The sequence below is a fragment of the Drosophila novamexicana genome, unplaced genomic scaffold (genome assembly GCF_003285875.2).
Source record: "Drosophila novamexicana strain 15010-1031.04,08,12 unplaced genomic scaffold, DnovRS2.1 tig00000008-arrow-pilon, whole genome shotgun sequence".
Classification (NCBI taxonomy): domain Eukaryota; kingdom Metazoa; phylum Arthropoda; class Insecta; order Diptera; family Drosophilidae; genus Drosophila; species Drosophila novamexicana.
Genome location: NW_020824765.1, coordinates 6,511,418 through 6,525,768, shown reverse-complemented (window position 1 = coordinate 6,525,768; position 14,351 = coordinate 6,511,418). Strand labels below are relative to the sequence as shown.

The window sequence follows — 14,351 nt, the reverse complement described above, 5'->3', positions numbered from 1 at the left end:
ATACGTCAACATTTTGAATGTTCAGTTTTGGTCTCGGTTTATTTAAATTTGAAAAACTTGGGCCATGCCCTTGTTTTTTTTTTTTTTTATATAAAATATGACAAATTTACAAGGAAAACATTTCACTTAACACTAATAAATGCAACAGTTACAACAATTTTGAACATTAAATGGCCACAAATGCACAAATTCTCCCTTCATAGCTTGATATCATGTTTTTTCTACATGCGGAAAACGCCAAACTTTGTGTCATGTCCGGCGTTATTAAGAGCTGCCTTTAGGCTAAGGCCCAACACTTGTCGGGTATTCGCCGGATCAATGATGCCATCATCCCACAAACGTGCCGTGCTGTAGTAGGGCGAACCCTCGCGTTCAAACATTTCCACAATGGGCGTTTTAATTTTCTGCGCCTCCGCCTCGCTGAAATCCTTGCCAGCCCGTTTTCGCTGATCCTCTGTGATCTGGGCCAACACATTAGCTGCCTGGGCGCCGCCCATAACAGAGATGCGCGAATTGGGCCACATGTAGAGGAACCTCGGCGAATAGGCGCGTCCACACATGCCATAATTGCCAGCTCCATAGGATCCGCCAATAATAACCGTAAATTTGGGTACATTGGCACAGGCCACGGCTGTGACCATTTTGGCGCCATTCTTGGCAATGCCGTTGGCCTCTGCATCGCGTCCCACCATGAAGCCTGTAGGGGAACAAATCATGCTGCTAAAAGATCCCGATTTAGATGAAACAACTCACCCGTTATATTTTGCAGGAAGACAAGCGGTATTTTTCGCTGCGCGCACAGCTGTATGAAATGTGCGCCCTTCAGTGCACTCTCCGAAAAGAGCACACCATTGTTGCCCACAATGCCGACGGTGCGGCCATAGAGCTTGGCAAAGCCACAGACCAATGTCTCGCCGTAGAGTTTCTTGAACTCCGTGAAGCGGCTGCCATCGACAATGCGTGCAATCACATCGCGCACATCGAAGCTCTTGGTCAGATTGGGACCGACAATGCCATAAAGTTCGCTGGGGTCGTAGAGCGGCTCCTCCACAGCGCCCGCAGTAGCCGGCGTGGCCACACGAAAGTTTTGCTGGCTGGAGTGCTGAAGCTGGTCGTTGTACGCATTAGTTGCATCCAGATTCAAATTGCTGACTATCTGGCGGGCCAGGTACAACGCATGCTCATCATCCACCGCGTAATGATCCGTTACGCCGGAGGTCTTGCAATGCAGATCGGCACCACCCAAATCCTCGGCAGACACCTCCTCGCCTGTTGCCGCCTTGACCAGCGGCGGTCCGGCCAAAAAGATGGTGCCCTGGCGCTTCACAATGATGCTCTCATCGGCCATCGCAGGCACATAGGCGCCGCCGGCTGTGCAGCTGCCCATGACAACGGCAATCTGTGGTATGCCCTGCGCCGACATGTTCGCCTGATTGTAGAAAATGCGACCGAAGTGCAGCTTGTCGGGAAACACCTCCGCCTGGCGCGGCAAATTTGCACCGCCGGAGTCGACCAGATAAATGCAGGGCAAGCGATTCTCCTGGGCAATTTCCTGTGCTCGCAAATGCTTCTTTACGGTGATAGGATAATAGCTGCCGCCCTTGACCGTCGCATCATTGGCCACCACAACGCACTCGGTGCTGTCAGCATGAGAAGCTAATTAAACAATTGTGAAAGTGTGGATATTGGAGACTAACCCGCACACACGTCCCACGCCGGTGACAATGCCGCCCGAATTGACCAGCTCATCGCCGTAGAGCTCATGCCCAGCGAGCGTGCTAAGCTCCAGGAAGGGTGAGCCCTTGTCCAGCAGCAGGTTGATGCGCTCGCGTGCCAGCAGCTTGCCGCGCGATGTGTGACGCTCGATGGCCTTGGCGCCGCCACCTGTTAACACCTGGCTGGTCAGCTGACGCAACTGTGCGACCAGCTTGCTCATCTCGTTGGCATTATCCTGTCGAATATAGAGTGTAGAGTATATGTAGCTAGTTCTGCATAAATAAAACACCTGTTTATACCTTGTACACGGCCGATTGCTTATCAATGTCGCTGCTCAGCACATTCGCCTCGCCCAGGTGCAATAGACGCGTTTGGCTGCGCAACAGCTGGTTGGCCATGGAATGCCGCAGCATTTGAGTCAACGGGAGCTTCAGCATTGTTTATGGCGGTGGAGAGGTTTATTTTTTTTAAATGCAATAAATAAGTGGAATTTGTCGAGTTTAAAGATCAGAGAAAATGGCAAAGCGCTGTTACGTCAGGTGTGGCGGCGTGTGTGTGCAAGCTCTGGTCACACTCCCGAACACGATCAGCTGTCAAAGTGCGAGCAGCGCCATCTGTTGTTAAAATGCTCAAGCTAGTGAATTGCTTAAATTTGATAAGCTAATCAGACGAGCAAAAGTATATAAGCAAAAGGGAATACTTTAATACTCTTCCACATCATATTTACATGAGCTGTTAATAAATAGTTTTTCACACAAGAACTTTTTGGACTTTGGTAAATTTTATTAGCTGCAACGCACTATTTTAGTTATTAATTTTTGAATTGAACTTGTGATAACGCATTTTTCTCATACAACAATTAGGAAAACGACATACATTCATTAATATTTCATTAATAGATGGTATATATAGGTATAGATAAGTTGCTATGCTAAAAGGTTCTGCGAACATGTTAAACGTGATTGTGCACGGCGCTCTAATGTCTATCAGATACGTTCATGTTAACATATATATATATATAAATAGGATATCTGTTAAAACACCACTAATAGTTGTAATATAATAATAAGTTAAGTAGTTAACGCTGCTAAACAATCACATGACAAAACATAAACATTCGCTTACTTAATTTATTAGCTATTGAAAATGTTTTCTTTAAAATATAATGTATGTGTGTATATATAATCTATATGTAGTTAATTTAGATATTGTAGATTTTTTCCAAAAAATTGTACTACAAAAATATAACATACGCCCGGGCCGTCGCATCCGCTCTATTCTGTACTTCCGTGTGTGATATTTTTATTGGATTACTATTGTTTTTTTTTTTTTTTGGCTTACTTAATTTTAATTTTGTGTAGCTTCAATTTAAAGCCCAGCACCTCGCTTAGCACGCCCGATAGCGCCGATAGGATGACCACCTTGATGGTTGTGAAAAGATATGGATTGGCACTGAGGCCTGAGATCTTGAATGGCGTTTCGAGCTCCTTTAATAGATCAGCGGCCAATTTTAGCACACTATTTGAGACCATTAATTCCTCCTTCTTCTTAGGTTTTTGTTCGATTTGCAAATACAAATTGATTTGCTCGGTGATCAGCACCGATACGCTTCGATATTTATGCTGTATCTTCTGACCGAGGGTCATGAAGCGCAGCAAATAGATGCCAATGGTAATGGACCAAATGAGCGCCTCCAGTGTCAAATGTGTGTGCAAATTCACCGAATCCTTGAGCCACTCAACGCTGAGAAAGGCCAGCAGCAGCAGGGTGACTATAAATGCGGCCGATACAATGATATCCACCGAACGCTGCGGACCCCGTTTCTGTAGGACATTCAAGTTCGTATTTAGTTAAGATATGATTCGGTTCAAGGTGTGCAATATGGGTCTACCTTTAAGTAGGAGCGCACGCTCAGCCAGGTCTTGATGTTGCGCACCTTGTTGAGCCGAAAGTGGGGCAGATTCGACTTGCGGGCGCGACGTGAGGAAGTCAGATGTGAAAATAGCTTGGCATACAAAAAACTACAAAAAAACGAGTGTATGTGAAAACGTGCGATAATTATATAAATAACGCTTCAGTTTACCGCTGCTTAAAGGTGCGCTCCGCCACAGCAAATATCATAAACAATATAAGTGTCAGGCACAGGCGCTGCACAAAGCCCAACGCCAACACGGTTCGCTCCCATTGCGCCTCGCCAAACGCAAAGCCCAAGAGTGTAAAAAACGAGGACGATGACTTCTCCCACAACAGCTGCGGCATATAGAAATAGCTTATCTCGCTGGCCTTATCCGCATCAATTGTGATCTGCAAGTACAGGTTTAATTAAGCACGAAGACGCTTTACCATGCCCAGCACGTACCTCGCATAGCCGACAGAACGTGGGTATCAGCGTCAGTAGGAATGAGAAAAAGACGCCTATGTAGATGTAATCATTGGTCACGCCCAGCGAATCGACGCGCTCAATAATACAGGAGGCTATCTCCAGCACAGACATTTGCGCCTTTTTCGCATCGCGTTGATCCCAAATGGTGCAGCTAACTGGGGTGAAGAGATGGCGATAAGAAATTCAAATAAATCAATCTAGCAGATAATAATGGTATTTTAATTAATTTTATAAAAATAATTTCAGTTTGACCAAAAATAAATTGAACTGGGTCATTCATGTATTTTCGGTTTTACTGTACAATCAATCAGTCATTCAATTGGGACACAACTTACTGCGATCCATGCTGCTGTGCGGATTGAGTATGGTTGTGGGTGTTATGTCCAGGTCGGGGATCTCCTCGTCGCTGCATGGCTGATGCTTATAGCCGCCATCCGATTGATCCAACTCGGATGTATAGCTGCAATCCTCACTGTTGGTGGTCACGCCCAGCCAATCGGTGGCTGATGTATTGCATTCTTGTGTGCCAGCCGATGCGGGACTGGATATAATATCCGCATCGTCACATTCATCGGACTCTGCACAGCTGCTCGTGGATTCATGTGTAATTTTTTCAGTTGACGGCGCATTGGTGCTTCCGCCGCCGTTGGTCTGGTTGCTGCCGCCCACATTTAGGCGCAGGCGCAGATGTGTAGGGGGCGGTGAGATGACAGTGGTTGTGGTGCTGGCACTACCAACATTGGTAACATTGGGAGAATGATTGTTATCCTCGCCACTGGAGCTTTTATTGTTCAGGCTCTCGAAGCCATCGTCTTCGCCAATACTGCGACGTGCTCTGTAGTTGGGATCCAAGCATGCGCCACTCGACGCTGGTCCGTTGCTCAGCTCAATACTGGACGAGGGCAGCTCGTTCTGATCGAATGTGGCATAGATTTGGATGGGCGTATGCCAATTGACATTGCGCTTTTTATGCGGACTGTCAGGTGCAGCATTTGCCACCTGTCTGAGATCGTACAGCGGCTCGCTGACCGTTGTGCTATCCGCTGCAGCCGCTTGATGATGATGTATGGTTATGGCAGTTGTGGTTGGGAAGGTCTCCTCGCTGGGCAAAGGGCTGCAATTGCAGGGCATTAACTCTGAGTTGGCTTCGGTGTTCAGGGGAGTCAGTTTGCTCCGTCGCGCGCTCAATGAATGATTGCTGCTGGGCTGAGAAATATCCGTTTCGGCTTGGCGCAGGCTGTGTAACAAATTTATCATTAGTTAGGGTGCGATTATAGTTAGTTATATGCTCTACTTGCCGAACAAACTTTTTGCGTCGCCGCAATCGCTGCTCTCTGGGCGCATTCTGTTTCTCGCCAAAAGCGCACATGGAAAAGCGACGCAATTTGTTCTTGTTGCTGCCGCTCGGCGACGTATTTGTTGCCACAATCTGCGAGTGTATTAAACTAATCAACAAGCTCAGCGCACAGGGTATTAGCAGCGCACTAAGCAGATCGGCACTCTCCTCCGAATGCTGCTTATCATCGACGGCAGCCGTGGCCACATCATCGACAACAGTTGTATTTGTTTCCCGATCGTAGACCAGCGGCGCCAGGCGATTGCTGTGCATGATGTATATGGCCCAATTGATCAGTTGTGTGACGTACAGGCAGAGTATAAAGCCAAAGGCATTGGGAGTCGTCTGCTTGACCCACCATTGTGCGTAGAGGGGCAGCAAAAGGTAGCGCAGAATAGCCAAACGTATGACAGTGAGCAGAGTTTGTTTTGGTTTTGCTTTGGGAAATGTGGAGCCTGTTTAAAACAATAAAGAATTAATAACATGAATCAATGCTTTACAGGGTATTGCATAGGCTAACGCACCTCGCACCAGATCTACATCGATGAGTTCTGTCTTGAGTTTGGTGTTCTTCAAATTGATGCTATTGAAGCCATCCAAAATGCGCTGCTCGACTGTTTTCTCCCATTCTTGTTTATCATAGGTGCCGATTCGTTTCTGGTACCTACAAACAAAAACATTAGTTCATCAAAAGTGTGTCAAATTGATGTGATGCAATTGCTTACCATGCGACAATTTCATCCAATTTCATAGTAATAATGACATACAAGCCGCTAAATTGTCATGCGCCCTGCTGCAAATTGAGCAAGATAAAGATTTTAATTCAATTCTTGATAAATTAGTTGTACCAGCAGCTCTTGCTGGCTCAACAATTGAATTCTGACTGAACAATGAGCGGGTTTTTCCTACAGTTTCCCTTATAAAGCCATGTAGGGTATTTTTTCTATAATAAAACTTTATTTTGTTCAATAAACTAACGATTTTAAACAGCTGCAGCTATGTTTATATTTGAAACGGGTTTCTAAGTAAACAAGCCGGGCTTAAGCACACGTTCTACTTAACAAGAAGTAAATGATATCTTTAAATTTCTGCATTTAATGATAAATGGCTTTGGTGGCAGGCTTCTGATAAAGGCCCTGGGCATTTCTTATAAAAATAAAACATTTGCTTGTGCTTCAAATATCAAATACCCTTGCAATTGAATTGCAACAATGTAAGTATAATGATATAAACAACTGGTGCCGGATATGATTATAAACAAACAAGAAAGCAAAGTTCTGGGCGAACATTCAATACACTTGCGGGCATAAAGCTGCTGTGGGATATATTTGGGACACTTTATCATAACAATTATTGTTTCTATAACAGCTATATGATATATTATTTCGATGCTAATAAGATTATGGCTACACGGTGGAGCATACTAAGGATTCTAATTGCTGAGTATATCGACTCGGTTCAAAAATATATATACATATACATCTACACATGCATCTACATCTACATATACATATTATATAATGTGCTACGAACTGGGGGACCAGATTATAATACCATATACCCTATAAAAATTCACGAATTCTGCCTAACTTTTGACAGCGCTGTCGGATTTGGCCACTCATTCGAATACACACACACGCATTATTTGAATACACTCATTAGGCATCATTAGCCAAAAAGATAGAGTATACAAATGTTGCCATGGCCAGGTGCAAAACAATAACAAAATTACATTTGCCAAAGCGTTGCAAGCAGCTGATAACTTTCACCTTCACATTGAAATGCAATAAAAAGCTTACAGCCGAAGAATAGCTGCGCTTATCAATGTCAATATTCTGCGCTAGTCAACAAATATGTTTTTATGCACATACAAAACAGCAATGGACTGCAAATCGAAGAAATCGCAACAAAAAAAAGAAGATAATTTGTTTTGGTATTTATTGCTTTGGTATGCGCGGCTGTCTGTGGCTGGGGCGTCTCTGCAATGCCTTCGAGTTCAAGGTGAACCATTTATATGTGCACATTTGGACAGTTTTTTTTCGAAATATATGTAAAACACGTAAAATCAATGCACTTTGCATTCATCGATTTGCACTTTACCTGAAATTTAACAAATTCGAATCGATTTTTATACGGTTCCAACAGACGCGCGTTATCTTTAGACTGGTTGGAGTGTTCCTTTCGTTTTTTCTTAACGCGCTGAGACACTTATTGTTTTTACTATAAATTTAGCATGCACTACGCATACCAACGTTTGGTAGTTGGTGATTTGCACTTGCATTTGCGGCCGAAACTATTAATTGACGGAATAGAGCTCTACGACGAGACGTCTTCCTCTAACAATATTTAGGAGATATGTGTGCAGTGTGACCGAATATTGAAAGCGAAAATATATCACATTGTCTACATACACGCTCACCAAACAGTATCGATAGCTGTATATCGACTTTTCAAATTAACGATTCTGCGCTGGTATCGATAATTGCAATTTAAAAATTATTTGGCAGTTATTTTTACTTGACAAGCAAAAACGCTTCAAACAAGAAATTTGAGACGATTTTTACAAGATATAATAAATGTTATAACTAGTAGCTATAAGAGTATTGAAAACAAATAAAATCAGACATTTATTACTTATAATTAAAATATTGTTCGTTACACATAACCGTTATTAAAAACGCCTTTTAAAATCACTTAACCTCACTTTCTATTGTACTTTTTTCTGTGATAACATTTGATTTATCTATCTATTTTGCTTTGACGTACATTGCTTTTGCAGTTGCAATAAATCTTAGCTAAGAATTATATTGAACTCATCATTTGCATTTATAAATCAAAAATTATGATTTTGTTTTGCTTCACATGAGCGGCCATGTGCGCGCAGCTGTTGTGATTTAAATACATTTACGCATTTCACAATTGCTTTTTATACTTTCCTTCTTGTTGTATATACAGTACAGGCAACATACATAGGTACTTTGCCAGTTTTGTTTTTACAGGAAGTTTCGTAAGACCACCGAGCGTCTCTATATATATTTAGTTGTCGAGATGCATAAACAAAGAATTGCAACGTAAAGCAGATGAAGTGAACAATTCTCGCTCGTTTTCCCAAATTTCACCACACTTTTACCGCGATCATGCAGCGGTCCATTTGGCGCTCTATCGCTCATTCCGAAAGCTATGGCAAAAAGCTAAAATGCCCGAAATATAAGATCCCTAAAGCTTGACTAGGCCTCTTGATTGGCATAGAATGTTCACCAAAAGACTTTCAGTTGCGAGCGGACCTCTGCACGGAGTGGAACAAAATTGAAAAACTAAAAAGAGTACAGTCCGCGGAAAACATTCAATTAATAGAAATATATATACATATATACATATGTATATATATATTTATATATAATCTAATTTTCTCATATATAACCTATATATATTTTTGCCTGTATATATATGCGCACAAAGTATATGTATTAGTGTACGCAAAAGAAATAAGATTTTCAACTAAAAATAGTGCCTTTATTTTCAAAAAAAAAAAAAAATCAAATTATAATTTCTAAATAACGACAACGCTAATAAACGACGAATTTTTGCTAACTTTTCAATCAAATCAATATATTTATAATAATATCATTTCAAATACATACACGCACGCATGTTTGAGTTAAGAGCTTAAAGATAATTGTTAAATACAAAAATTAATCGCAACGGCCAGGCCAAAGTAATTGATTAGAACCGTATTGAAGGAAATCGAAAGATGACTTTCACGCGATTAAAAACTCTGACATTGCTCGTGTGTACATTACTGGCACTGAGTTTTCCCGGATATGTGAATTGCGCTAACAAGAAAGGATCGCAGCCAGCGACGGCGCCGCTTGAGCCAGAGGCCGTCATCGAGGAGGTCAATGCCAAGCAGTTGGAGAAGCTTTTGGCCGACAAGGATTACGTTGCCGTCTTCTGGTGTAAGTACACACACACACACACACACGCACACACACACGCACACCCAATATTGTTGTAGTTGCCTAGTAATGGGCGAGGAGATTTGAGATCCGGACGCTGCGTTAGCATTCGATTTAATCTTCTTGAACGCACGATGGCCGTGCGACTCGAAATAGTAACAGAAGCCATATTATATAAATTTTCTCTAGTGAAAATTCTAAAAATTCGCATACAAGTGAAAATATGTGAAAAATTTCGTTGTACGAAATGTCTTGAGATTTTCATTCGGTTTAGTTTTTTTTTTTTTCCTTTTCTATTTTTTTTTTTTTTGTTGCTAGTAGTCTCTGTTCGTTTTTTTTTCTTTGCTTTTTTTTTTGTTTCTATTTTTCCCCCTAGTGGTATCTTTGCGTTCTGTTTATGAGCAGCAATCGCTTTGGCTGTGAGAAATTGCCGTCGTCTCCGTGCGTTGTTGTTCTTCTTATTTTAGTGCTTTCTGCAATATGTATCTCACAGTGTGTGTCGCCAGAGTAGTTTTTCTTGCTTCTTCTCTAGATTTGGCGCAAACAGTTTGGCAGTCAAGGCATGCCACGAAAATATTGGCCAGTAAATGAGCTAATCAATGCCAAGACCCCTCCAGCTATATAGATCGTTTTTTTTTTGCTATATTAAAAAATGGCCTCAATTTATTGCATTGCAAAGTTTACTTTCTTGCCAGTGAAATTTTTATTGAATAATTTGTTAGCTTATAAAAATATAAAAATTGAGCGCTAAATCCGCATAAACAAATCGCCGCATGCCTATAATTTATCAGCTTAAAAATAGCTGCCCAAAAACATGTTAAATACGCTTTCCAAACGTTAATCACCTTCGGACTGTGGATATTGTTACGCTCAAGGGAACATTTTCATATGGCTCGCATATTTATATGTATTTATAATCGAATGAGCAAAAATTGTCTATCAATGTCGCAAGTTAATTAAAAATCAACTTGAAATTATTTTAGATTTAGCCAAATGCATTAGTTAATGTACGAAAATATATTTTTGTTTAGCATTGACTGGTCCGCAATGATTGTGAATTTTCCAAAATGTTTTGCTTGTTGACACTGAAATTGTGAATGCAAATAAATCAAGTAAAAGTAAAAAGTATATTAATTCTAGATGAGCCTGGGTGAAGAATAGCCTACGCAAATGGCAGCACATTGAAATTGGCAATGCAATTGGCCATACAAATTTGCAGTCAACAAAATTTGTTTATTGTTTCAAGTAAATGCTATTAATGTTATTGCAATGCGTTGTGAAAATATTGCTAACAGCTAACATATATGTATATCCATGCAAACTGTAAGGAAAACCAAACACAGCAACAAACTAAATCAATTAAAGCCAAATCAAATATTGCGTATACGTAATATGGGCGCAGCATCTGTTCCATGTATTTGACGCGCATAAAAAACCATAAAATCGAGCAACAGACTGCCGGACGCTAAAGTGTTTTTTTCCCATTCGCAAAAACATATATAAACTAAACAAATGAAGTTCAAGTATTTATGCAAATAAATAGATTAAACTGGCGCAAACCGCCTTTAACTGCCGCAAATCGGAAATAAAATTTACTTTTAAATGGGGCAAAAACCCAAATATATGATATTATATATTTTTGAATAGATGCACTGTTGCACATCTTATAAATTGTATAATGTAGGGGCGTGCAACCACCCAAAACCGATGCCGCCAACACACACACACACACACACACTCGCACACACACACGTGGATAGAGCTTGTTGTGTGGGGCAATTCATTTCCCTAATAGTGGCTGCATCAATTTTTATGAATTAATTTAGCAAAATGCGGTTGGCAGTTGTGCACACACATTAATAGCTAACCATATATATAACATATGCACCATATATACCATATATATATATAAATATCTGCCATGCAAACCACATACAATATAGAAACCAATGCAGAATCTCTGCTGCTGCTGTCATTTCATTCACTAGCCTGGGCCCATAATGCCATTTGCGGTTCTTGCTCTCTATATATGATGGTTAACAGGGCGGAAGGGGGAGAGGGGAAGGGGGTTGGGGCGGCGGTGGGGTAGTTGCATTACCGATGATGCATCCTGTACCGCCATGAATAATCGCTGCGGCATTTGGCGTCACACGCGACAGTTGCTAGCCGTCAATTCATGTTGGTATCTTTATAAGATTTCTGAGAAATCTTTGACAAAAATAATCGCTTTGTGTATTATGATCAAAAATTTGTTTAATTGCTTGCAGATGCGCGTAGCTGTGTGACCTGTGATAAGGTTTTAGCGGAGCTCGAAAAAATCGACGATGACACCGATTCATTTGGTGTGGACTTTGTGAAAATTAACGACAAACGACTAGCCAAACAATATGGCATCAAGACCTTCCCGGCGCTCACCTATTTCAGGTAAACAAATGCAACAACAACAACAAACAAAAACAACTTCACAATTCAAGCGAATGACTCCATATATAAAACCATTAGGGAAAAGGAGCCCATCATCTATGATGGTGATCTCATGGATGAGGAGGGCGTGCTCGATTTTCTCACCTCGCTCGAGGCCATGGATCTGCCCGATCGCATCGAGGAGGTAAACGCCAAGATATTGCTAAAGATTATCGAGGATACCGATTTTGTTGCCGTCCTATTCTGTGAGTACAAATTGTTCTTTGTTCTAAAGACTCTCTCTCTCTCTATCTCTCGCTCTACTATCTTAATTATTATTATCTATGATTTTATTTACACTTATTGGTGGAATATTTTAAAGCAGTTGCAGTTTTTAGCGTTAAAAGCAATTTCATTGAATTGAATTAAAGAACAAATCCAGTTAAGCTCTCTTGTGACTAAAATTCATACAACTTAGGTACAAAACTTGAATACAATTTTACCTAGCTATGTACATATATATATATATTTAAATATAGCATCACAAATATATATATGTCTGTTTAGATATCTATTAACTAAACTGTACTATCTTGTTACTAACCCAATTACGGCGGCACATTAACTCTATATAAGATTATATATATCATTTGCCTATATATATAACGGCTGGGCGATTGTCGATAATCGTTGCCCCAGACATTTCTAAGCATATATTTACATAAGCCAATATATATGTATGCGTTGTATCTATTCAAACGACAAACAGGTCCTGATCATGAAACATGCCCACCCAGGGTAATGGGTAAGTTTGTGCATATGTTAATTACGGGTTGTCCTTGACTTGTGAGTCCCTATCCAAATTGTCCAGTTAAATCAATTAAAAAACCACTTAAACTCGATTAAACACAACTTTTCCAATTCATCGTAATTTTCCTCTAAAACGATTTTCTTCCCACAAACAGTATACTACACATACATATGCACAAAGCCTTGGCAATGCCGTAACGTAACGTAACGCCCCTGTATCAACTTATGTAAATATTTATAACATTTTCGTCCTGTATACATATATATATGTATATATACCTTTATAACTGTTGCCCGCCTCGAAAAGCCTGTTTAACCTAAATGTTATACTCACAATGTCCTCGGAGCGAAACGAGCAAAGCTCGGGAATTTTGGAATTTAATTGTTTGGAATCAGCCAGCTTTGGGTAGATTATAGCTTTATATAGCAATAAATATATTCAAGAAGTATTCATTTATGTTATTCTCAAAAGATTACGACCTTTTTTTTTTGTAAGGCAGCAAAGATTAGAGAGCTCTACTCAAGACATTATAATTCAGAGTATTGTGTATATATATATATGTATATATTTAAATAAATTAAAGTTAAAGTTAAATTAAAATATATTTTAAGAAAGCAAGACTTTTAAGTAGATAGTATATTGTTTATAAATGCCTAGTATATATTAATTTTATATTATAAATAGATTAATAATATTTTTAGGCAGTCTTGTGGACCCTAAAGGCTTAGGGGTTCAGGGGTAAAAGTGTTGCAAAATGAACAGTCTCATGAAAATGCAAGTTTAAGCTCAGGAATAATATAAATCTCATACTAAAAAGTGATTACGATTGTGACTTTTCAGATGTGGCAAAGTTAATTTTCTCTGCTTTATAGATTCAATTTGCTTCACATTGTTTGCCATTTGGTTCTTAAAAAATTGGTCTGAATTCAGTATCACATAAGAAAAAGGAAGCAAACATATGAGATGTGTTAAATTGATCTATTTATTGCTGATCTAACTTTGTAATTGTTTGATTCTATATATTAGCCATTTGGTTCCTATAAAATATACGTCTGAAATTCTACAAATAACATAACAGTATTAGTATTAGTAATTCGATTCAAACAATGAGCTCAAATAAATTTTTATTGATCTGTTTATTGTAAACTGATCTATCTTTATTATTTATTGATTATATATGGTATACTAGACGTAGATAGATAGTTAAAGGAAAAGGACTAATGAGATGTGTTCAATTAAATTTTAATTGATCTATTGATTGCTAACTAAACTATCATTATCATTTATACTTTCTATGTATTTGACGTATATAGCTTGCGAATTGGTTCTTATAAAATAGGTCTAAATATACATATATATATATATATATATTGAATAGATAGTATCACATTGCCCACACACAGCAGTATTAGTAAAATGTTTCCATTTGCATTGATCTAATTATTGCTAACTGATCTATCTTCATTATTTTTTGATTCTATAAACAACATGCATATGATTTTATATAGACATGCGATAGATAATGACAATGTAACTGGCAAACAAATTGGCAAAACGCGCTATCGCCGCGCACACACAAAAAAAAAAAATTAAAAGAAAAAAAGCCAAATATTACGTATACGTATAAAAATAAGACTCCAACAACAAGAAGAACTAGAAGAAGAAGAAGACAAAGAAGAAGCAGCAGCGTTTACACATGCATGTCTGGGCTCAGCGCCAGACCATGTTTTTGGCCCGGCGGGGCCG

The 14,351-nt window shown here is 39.7% G+C and overlaps 3 protein-coding genes across 15 annotated transcripts in view; 1 reads left to right on the top strand and 2 right to left on the bottom strand.

The window, feature by feature from the left end:
• Positions 1-79: 79 nt before the first annotated feature.
• LOC115762813 (probable methylcrotonoyl-CoA carboxylase beta chain, mitochondrial) lies at positions 80-2,251 on the bottom strand. Its single transcript, XM_030705174.1, has 4 exons — positions 2,016-2,251; positions 1,698-1,951; positions 754-1,640; positions 80-697 (listed from the first exon to the last, which is right to left on the bottom strand). Exons 1-4 carry the CDS (start codon positions 2,151-2,153, stop codon positions 222-224), a joined length of 1,755 nt encoding a protein of 584 aa, XP_030561034.1. The 5' UTR covers positions 2,154-2,251; the 3' UTR covers positions 80-221.
• A 258-nt stretch (positions 2,252-2,509) lies between these two features.
• LOC115759426 (putative homeodomain transcription factor) lies at positions 2,510-7,783 on the bottom strand. The gene is made up of 9 exons (XM_030700328.1): positions 7,536-7,783; positions 6,161-6,228; positions 5,960-6,099; positions 5,398-5,890; positions 4,435-5,336; positions 4,076-4,254; positions 3,800-4,020; positions 3,608-3,737; positions 2,510-3,539 (listed from the first exon to the last, which is right to left on the bottom strand). The coding sequence occupies exons 2-9, from the start codon at positions 6,184-6,186 to the stop codon at positions 3,054-3,056; spliced, it is 2,577 nt and encodes an 858-aa protein (XP_030556188.1). The 5' UTR covers positions 6,187-6,228; positions 7,536-7,783; the 3' UTR covers positions 2,510-3,053.
• Positions 7,784-8,852: 1,069 nt separating this feature from the next.
• The window catches only part of LOC115761853 (putative leucine-rich repeat-containing protein DDB_G0290503), a 29,972-nt gene continuing 24,473 nt past the window's right edge, over positions 8,853-14,351 (top strand). For 3 of the 13 annotated variants that reach the window (XM_030708188.1, XM_030708981.1, XM_030707372.1), the window contains exons 1-4: positions 8,861-9,391; positions 11,659-11,815; positions 11,894-12,060; positions 12,564-12,599. In XM_030708188.1, the coding sequence (XP_030564048.1) occupies positions 9,187-9,391; positions 11,659-11,815; positions 11,894-12,060; positions 12,564-12,599 (565 nt within the window). In that variant the 5' untranslated portion in view covers positions 8,861-9,186. Of the gene's footprint in view, positions 9,392-11,658; positions 11,816-11,893; positions 12,061-12,563; positions 12,600-14,351 lie in introns of all 13 variants that reach the window. The other 10 variants (XM_030704243.1, XM_030705041.1, XM_030709756.1 and 7 more) reach the window with 8 other exon arrangements.

Excerpts from the sequence above, each read along its gene's own strand:
- LOC115762813 (XM_030705174.1), bottom strand. The coding sequence starts at position 2,153 with ATGCTGAAGCTCCCGTTGACTCAAATGCTGCGGCATTCCATGGCCAAC. Across the intron at positions 1,952-2,015 it reads AGCAATCGGCCGTGTACAAG|GATAATGCCAACGAGATGAG; the intron begins GTATAAACAGGT and ends TATATTCGACAG. Across the intron at positions 698-753 it reads CTTCCTGCAAAATATAACGG|GCTTCATGGTGGGACGCGAT; the intron begins GTGAGTTGTTTC and ends GTTCCCCTACAG.
- LOC115759426 (XM_030700328.1), bottom strand. The coding sequence starts at position 6,186 with ATGAAATTGGATGAAATTGTCGCATG. Across the intron at positions 4,255-4,434 it reads GCACAGCAGCATGGATCGCA|TTAGCTGCACCATTTGGGAT; the intron begins GTAAGTTGTGTC and ends TCTTCACCCCAG. Across the intron at positions 3,738-3,799 it reads GAGCGCACCTTTAAGCAGCG|TTTTTTGTATGCCAAGCTAT; the intron begins GTAAACTGAAGC and ends GTTTTTTTGTAG.